This window comes from Helianthus annuus, chromosome 1 (assembly GCF_002127325.2).
Source record: "Helianthus annuus cultivar XRQ/B chromosome 1, HanXRQr2.0-SUNRISE, whole genome shotgun sequence".
NCBI classification, from domain to species: Eukaryota; Viridiplantae; Streptophyta; class Magnoliopsida; order Asterales; family Asteraceae; genus Helianthus; species Helianthus annuus.
Genome location: NC_035433.2, coordinates 8,075,697 through 8,083,777, shown reverse-complemented (window position 1 = coordinate 8,083,777; position 8,081 = coordinate 8,075,697). Strand labels below are relative to the sequence as shown.

General features: G+C 34.7%; 1 protein-coding gene across 1 annotated transcript; it reads left to right on the top strand.

Moving 5' to 3' along the window:
* Positions 1 to 927: 927 nt before the first annotated feature.
* On the top strand, positions 928 to 6,432 carry LOC110872041 (type I inositol polyphosphate 5-phosphatase 4). The gene is made up of 12 exons (XM_022120798.2): positions 928 to 1,358; positions 1,463 to 1,547; positions 2,127 to 2,198; positions 2,305 to 2,392; positions 2,476 to 2,580; positions 2,977 to 3,604; positions 3,770 to 3,963; positions 4,054 to 4,311; positions 4,406 to 4,644; positions 4,729 to 4,807; positions 5,901 to 6,056; positions 6,144 to 6,432. The coding sequence occupies exons 1-9, from the start codon at positions 1,332 to 1,334 to the stop codon at positions 4,626 to 4,628; spliced, it is 1,680 nt and encodes a 559-aa protein (XP_021976490.1). The 5' UTR covers positions 928 to 1,331; the 3' UTR covers positions 4,629 to 4,644; positions 4,729 to 4,807; positions 5,901 to 6,056; positions 6,144 to 6,432.
* The last annotated feature ends 1,649 nt before the right edge of the window (positions 6,433 to 8,081 follow it).

The following is an 8,081-nucleotide window of genomic DNA, read 5'->3' as shown; positions in this document are numbered from 1 at the left end:
CATCACACTATAAGGCTATCAGGTGTGGTCATGACCCTCCACATCAGCGTCATGTCATCCACTTCTAATCCATCATGCAAAACCACTATCCCAAGGGTGTGGTCATAATCCAAACCACTATTCTCTTATTTTAATTTATTTTTGTGAAAAGGAAAAGGAAATATTAAAAAAGGAAAGGAGGCTCATGGTTGCTATGGTTTAATCCATGTCAACCATAGTGGACGAGACAAAGGGGTGATGTAGCAATCCATTAATGGTCCTACGTGACGATTGATGACCCAACCTATGCCTCCCATACCCTCTAGCGTAATTAAATGTAAAACATACCATATGGTTATTAGATTTTCAAATTCATATTAATTCCCTATAGATTTGAAAGACATACAACGTAAAGAAAATTACATAAGAATGACAGGTAAACCGGCAACAAGTTACGCCGAAACCCAAAATCTCCAAATTATTACTAAAATCATTCCGTTTTTGAAAACAAATAAAACAATAACACCACACTATTTCATCAACATGTTACATGTTCTGTCGAAACAACTTATTATAATCAGTTTTTACGAGCACAATAGTTTCAGTAATGACTTTTAAAAACCAAACAACCAAATTAAAACCGCACTATAAATACCATTTAGAGAATCATAAACCAAAAAGTAACAAAATACACCTATGCAAGTAATCCATAATTAGTAACTACACAATTTGTAACCAACTAATTACACCATAATATTGCCATAATCCCTCACATTAATATTGTTTCTCATTAAAAACTTAGGCCTAGAATTTGAGGAAAAGACTCAAAGCCTCGATTGTTGAAGAAATAGGAGAGAGAGGTCCCACACCCCACCCCCCACCCACCCACTCACCCCCTAACCCCCCCCCCCCCCCCCCTCTTTATTCTCTTTAACTTCCATACTTTGATGTACCCAGAACGAGGTTTTTTGCAGAGAAGAAAACCCTCTTCCCATTTCCCCAATACCCAACTTTTTATTTCACATTTTCTTGAAATTTTGTAGCTTTGTTTTCTTTCTTTATTTCTTTCTTTCTGTTTCTTGCGTACACAACAAATAGGTGTAAGAAGTAAGAATAGACTCCTGCAGGCAGAAACAACAACACCCAACTGGGGTTTGGTTTCTCTTTGATTTGACTCTTTGTTTGCAATTTTTGAAACCAAAATGCCAAGAAACTGCCACTTTCTTCTCCTCTTTATATCTTGAGATCCATCACTCTTCTGGGTATCCATAAAAATTCAATCTTTTTTATCATCTCAAGTTAGTTTTTGTAAATTAATTACTGGGTAGGAATCTTTATGTGGTTTTGAAACAATGAGAGATGAATGCAAGAAGAACAAGGTTTGTTGGGTTTTTTTTTTTTTTTTTTTTTTTTGACATTTGATTGTTATTTGTTTAAAATGTATTGAGATATTATTGACTTTAATGATGTTGGATTATTGAAGGTTTCTTGGCCTAAAACACTCAAGAGATGGTTTGGTGTTAAGAGCAAAGCTGAAGATTTTCATGCTGATGATTTTAGTTCTAGAGGTAATTTGTGATTTTGTTCATCAGTTAAATTTTTTAAATTTTTTAAATTTTTATTTATTTTTGTGTTTATGTATAGGGAACAACACTAATTGACTTGCAGTTTTTGCTTTATTTCTGTATTAATGACTGAATATTTCAGTTCATATTTTATTTGGAATCTTAATGGCTTTTATCCACTTTTTTCTAAATGCAGTTCAAGATCTGTTCTTTGTTTTCTTCTTCCTTTTTTGGTCTTCAGTAGTTGTTGTTCACTCTCTTTTTATATAATTTGATTTAGATTTTATTCTGTTCTAAAAAAAATTAATTAAGATTTATCATAAATTAACAAATGTGTAAAATTTATGATTTTTACATTTTTATGTAATAATTCTTTAATTTAGGATTTAATAAGTTAATAACACATTTTATAAACATCTATATATTCTGTTCTAAAAAAAATTAATTAAGATTTTATCATAAATTAACAAATGTGTAAAATTTATGATTTTTACATTTTTATGTAATAATTCTTTAATTTAGGATTTAATAAGTTAATAACACATTTTATAAACATCTATATATATTCTGTTAATTTTGCAGATGGAGATGAAGAATGGGTCAACAATATTAATGAAAGAGAAGCTTGTAACATCAAGAAAAACAAAAGAACAGGTTTAATTTTCATTTTTTTATATATTTAAAAATACCCAATTCAATTTACATAACTATAAGTTAAACCAATATGAAAAAAATGCTAAAAATCAAAACTTTATCACAGAAAGATCAAGTAAAAAGAATGTGAATAGCCGAAACCGGAGTAGAATCGATCTTGATGCTGGTCAAGTAACAGATGTCAATCATTACAGGTTTGTTGATCCAAATCATCTATTTGGTATGTTGTTAATGTTTTACATGTTTCTAATTTATTTAAATATATATCTTGTAATAGAATCTTTGCAGCCACCTGGAATGTGGCCGGAAAATCGCCTACGAGTAGTTTGAATCTTGAAGATTGGTTACATACTTCACCGCCAGCCGACATTTATGTTCTCGGGTTAGTATTTATTTCCGCGATAAACAAACAAGATAAACGTACCCAGTATAATTCCACTCGTAGTAGTTAAGCTACTAGTAGGGTCTGGGGAGGGTGGGACCTGCGCCTGCATAAACTTTTCGTTCTTTTTTTTTTCAAATAAAGGCATTTTCATTCCAATCATCAAGGCAAATTACATAAGGATAGCAGGTAGACGAGCAACAAACTGCGCCGCCATCCCTTTCTGAATAGAAAACCCTAATCTACTAAAAACAAAGCCTCGCCCCTGAGGGGTCGAAAAGTTGCTGTGGACCACACGCTGAACTCTAGACAAGAACAAACTTTTTTGTTTATATTCTTTTTAACATGTAAAGTATAGTAATCCGGATAACATAAAGTGTGTTGATATTGAATCAGGTTCCAAGAAATCGTTCCGCTGAATGCCGGCAACGTTTTGGGCACCGAAGACAACATTCCGGCGAAAAAATGGCTAGCTCTGATTCGAAAGACGCTCAACAGTCTTCCGGGAACGACTGGTGGATGCCAGACCCCATCGCCGGTTCCCGATCCAGTAGTCGAACTAGACTCCGATTTCGAAGGATCAACACGACCACGAACTTCGTCGTTTTTCCAACGTCGGTCTTTCCAATCGTTGAGCCGGAGCATGAGGATGACGGAGTACGGCTTGCAGGTTTCGCAGCCCCAGTTCGAACGCAGATACAGTGTTTGTGATCGAGCAATGTTCGGAAACAGGTCGAGTGATTACGATCCGTGTTCGCGGTGGGGTGGTGGATCTTCGGATGAAGATAACGGGCCGGATGATTCGCCTTGTTATAGTAATTACTCGCAGGCTCCGTTTAGTGGATTGTTTTCGATGGAGGAAAGAGATAAACCGGTTGGGAACTCGATGTATTGTTTGGTTGCGAGTAAGCAAATGGTCGGGATTTATCTTACGATATGGGTCAAAAGTGATCTTAGAGACGATGTTCGTAACATGAAAGTATCCTGTGTTGGTAGAGGATTGATGGGTTATCTCGGAAACAAGGTAAACACTTTATCCGATCATTTCATAATGCGACCGATCAAACATGTTTCAAAAACCGGATGACATCATAAATAGTTTCAAAGTTCAAAAAAATATATAGATCCTAAAACACGATTACACGATCCTAAAGCGATTTACGCTGATCTTTATGTTAAACGGTTGTAGGGTTCGATCTCAATTAGCATGTCGTTGCATCAAACGAGCTTTTGCTTCATATGTAGTCACTTGACTTCGGGTCAAAAGGAAGGCGATGAGTTGAGGCGAAACTCTGACGTTATGGAAATTCTTAGAAAAACTCGGTTTCCACGCGTTCAAAGAACGGGAGACGAGAATTCTCCTCAAACGATCCTCGAGCATGAGTATGTCAATGTTCACAAGATTGTTAAACTCTCTAGTTTTTTGTATCGCTTAATGATTGTTAACCGATTCTTGTATTCTTGTGCGCGTAGTCGAATCATATGGCTTGGTGATTTGAATTACCGGATCGCGCTCTCGTATCGAGCTGCGAAAGCGCTTGTCGAGATGCGAAATTGGAGGGCTTTATTGGAAAAAGATCAGCTTCGGATAGAACAACGAAGGGGACGCGCGTTTAAAGGATGGAGCGAAGGGAAGATATATTTCCCTCCGACTTACAAATATTCAAATAATTCGGATAGATACGCGGGTGATGATATGCACCCGAAAGAAAAACGAAGAACTCCCGCATGGTAAATCTTTAAAATAATAAAAACTTGGACAAAGAAGAGACCCCGTTTGTGATCTTCATTAACGACTAAACGTTAACTGATTTCTCGTGTGAAGGTGTGATCGAATATTGTGGTACGGTAGAGGACTCCATCAAATGTCATATGTTCGCGGGGAATCAAGATTTTCGGATCATAGGCCCGTTTACAGCATATTTATAGCCGAAGTTGAATCGATTAACCGTAGCAGAATCAAGAAAACTACAAGCGCTTCTTCACGAATCGAGGTTGAAGAACTACTACCGTATTCAAGAAGATACGGTGATGTTAACTTGTATTAAGGACTTACTTAGCATTGTAAGATCTCTACTCTTGTTTTTTGTTATAAAGATCATAACTTCATCCTGAATTGTTTTTCAAGATTCTTCATGTTCTCTTCAGGAAATCTAGCATTTTGGATCTGTTGAACAAATTGGAATGTTTCAAGTTGGGATTACAAGATCCGGGATTTTGAACCAGGGTATGCTCCCCCCCCCCCCCCCCCCAAAAAAAAAATCCCTTTTTTTAAGATGCACGGGTTGTTAAACGGGTTGGCAGGTTGGACCTGAACGTGATATTAGGGATGAACATTTGGTACTTGGTACCGTACCAGTACCAAATTTCCCGATTGGAATTTGTTTTCGGTACCAGTATTTTCGGTTCGATACTGGTATTTTTTCCGAATTTTACATACAAATATTGGTGCCATATTGTACCGAACATTTTCGGTACTGGTACTCATATTTAGCGATATTCAGTATCGGTACCGAGGTCATCCCTATGCGACTAGAGCCCGAAACGGCACTAGTTTTCGCGGGATTCCACGAACACGGCCCGTTTAACCCGAAATATTATTTTCTTTTATGTTATCTTTTTTTTTTATCTCAAATTATCATTGCTCTAAAATTACACACCGCAACATTAAAATACAAATGTACATTAAATGATTATGTTTAAAGTATAAGACTCCTTTCTCTTTTATACTTTACATTTTGGGCATAAAATAGTAAAATACCCAATCTGAATATATTATAACATATAAACATATTTTAAAAAATAGAGTAAATTTCTGTTTTCGTCCCTGAGGTTTGTCAATTTTAACTAGTTTAGTCCAAAAATCTAATTTATAACAAATCCACCCCTGAAGTTTGCATTTCTTAACGCTTTTCATCCCTAAGGGTGCTTTTTCATTTAATTCTTAGGGATGAAAAGCGTTAAGAAATGCAAACCTTAGGGATGAAAAACGTTAAGAAATGCAAACCTTAGGGATGGTTTTGTTATAAATTAGATTTTTGGACTAAACTAGTTAAAATGGACAAACTTCAGGGACGAAAACAGAAATTTACTCTAAAAAATAAATATAAAATTAAATGGGTTAATTGGGTCAACCTATGACCCAACTCGAACATGACCCGTTTATCTAAACGTGTTCCATTTAGTCTAAAATCAAACCTACAATGTTAGATTCGTGTGATGTCAGAAATTCCAATTTATGTACTTATTACCGTACTAGATTCGCGTTGTGTCAGAAATTCCGCTTTACGTTCTTACCGTCTGTTTTTTCACTTTTGAAGATTCTGGCTAAAGAATGTTTCAAGGATCAAGATATCAAGTTCTTCAAGACGGTTGACCTTTTGCTAGATCTAATGATCAAAACACTTCATTTCTTGATCCAACGGAACTCACTCGTGTTGTCATGATGAAAAAAGTGTTTGGTGTTCACTGATCAGGTAAAAACTTATATCAATGATTTATTCTGTTAAACATGTTAGTGGATTCACTTTTATGATCAAAGTTTCTTCTCATTGCTTGTGCAGACATGAGTGTTCATCATGCTTTTGGAATAAGTTGTACATTGTGCATTAAGAGTTGTACATTGGAATTTCTGCATAAAGTTTAGGGGACAGAAATGGGATTTGAAGCTTTTGTTGTTTGGTTTGAGGGATTGATGATTTTATACTGAAAAGGTGGAATTTTTACTGAAAAAGATAAAGTTAAAGATTGTTAGTGATTGTGTCACTCACTGATGCTTCATTTTCCTTTGGGTTGTAAGTTGTACCAAAAGGAAAGATAAATAATCAATCTTCTTCTACTTTGCCATTGCAATGTCTATGTTTAGGTACATTGTGTTGCTTTCTTTCAGATATATTTGGGATGATTTTCTTTTCTTTTCTTTTTTCAAGTTGTTGAAAAAGGAGTGATTTGGATAGGTTGAAACAGTGTAACATTCATGTAATGATCAATTATTGGTTTGGTTTTGATTGTAAGTTGAATGTGGAGAATGATTTATATGTGTACTCAAAAGATATGAGAGCAAATGTTTAAATTGTGCATATTTCGGAGGTTGATCAAAAGTTTCGAGGGGGCGGAAAGTTATGGGACCCAATTTATATATTGTATAAACATTTAGGCAAAATAATTGGGGGGACAATCTTATATAATTTTAAAAATTTTGGACTAAAAATAAGAAATTTTACACTTTTAATCGAAACAATTGGGGGGGGGGGGGGGTTGCACCCCCCACTTCACACTAAGCTACGCCCCTGTTTGCACTTATATGGTTTTGAGTTTATAGTTACATATGTAGTGTAAAGATCAGATACAAATGAGTTAACGTACAACATACGCTTAACGTAAGAAGTGAAGGAATGGATTTTTTTTTTGAGAATTTTTTTTCCCACTGCTTAAGAAAAATCTAAAAAAAATTTGTGATTTTACAATAGTATAGTAGCTATAATTACGCTACAAAATTACTCTACTGGTGTAAAATCACGATTTTTTTTTTCATTCTGGGACTAAAATACATACTTAATAAGATGAAAAAAAAGATTAAAAAAAAGGTTCTCTCTTTCACTTCTTACGTTAAGGGTATTTGGTATGTTAAGACTCATTTGTACAATAACTTTACCTATTTGTATATTTTGAGCTTATTCGGTTTTGAGTTTATAGTTACATATGTAAACTCAATTGTTTCACATTGCTAGTTTCTTATGTCAATTGTTTTCTCTGATCTGTTTGTGATTTCAGTTGTTGTTTATATTGTAAAACAAAACTATAATCTTGAGTTATAAATAAGACAATAACAACTATAAGCACATTTGTGCCAAGGGTAACTATGATAATCTTTTTCAAACATGGAACCAATAATGCCAAATCCTACAAAGATTTATTACATGTCGGTTCGGTTCGCTTATGGTGGTATGGAAAAAATGATAACCATTAACCAACCCACCGGTTTTTTATTTGGTTCGGTTTCTTCGGTTCGGTTTTGTCGGTTAATTTGGTTATGGTTCGGTTAATTCGGTTTTTTGCACACCCCTAGTTCGCAGGGCTTGTTAACCAAAACACGAATATTTGTAGATTGTATTTGACCCATACGTTAAGAATTTCAGTACAAACAAAATAGATATACTACGACGGGAGATATATGCACCAACAATCTATCTTTCGAACGATGAACATACAATCTAATTGGTAAACATAAATATCCATCTTAGATATCATTTAACATTTCTCTCGCTATCTGTCAAATAAGCATACTGTGTTTTTAACGCATTTGTTGAAGTTGTGTGGCTGCATAATCTTCTACCCGAATTGTGCTATCTTTTTTCTAAGGCTAAAGTCATGTTTTTGTGCCAATGTTAATGATTTATAATTAACTTAAATATAATGAAATAAACTCACATGTTTGTGATGAACATGAAGAAACCATGACTTTTATTTATTTTTTTAGCTAGCACATGTAGTTTTTCATT

Coding starts and splice junctions, on each gene's coding strand:
- LOC110872041 (XM_022120798.2), top strand. CDS start 1,332: ATGAGAGATGAATGCAAGAAGAACAAG. Junction 1,359..1,462: donor ATGAATGCAAGAAGAACAAG/GTTTGTTGGGTT, acceptor GGATTATTGAAG/GTTTCTTGGCCTAAAACACT. Junction 4,312..4,405: donor AAACGAAGAACTCCCGCATG/GTAAATCTTTAA, acceptor TCTCGTGTGAAG/GTGTGATCGAATATTGTGGT.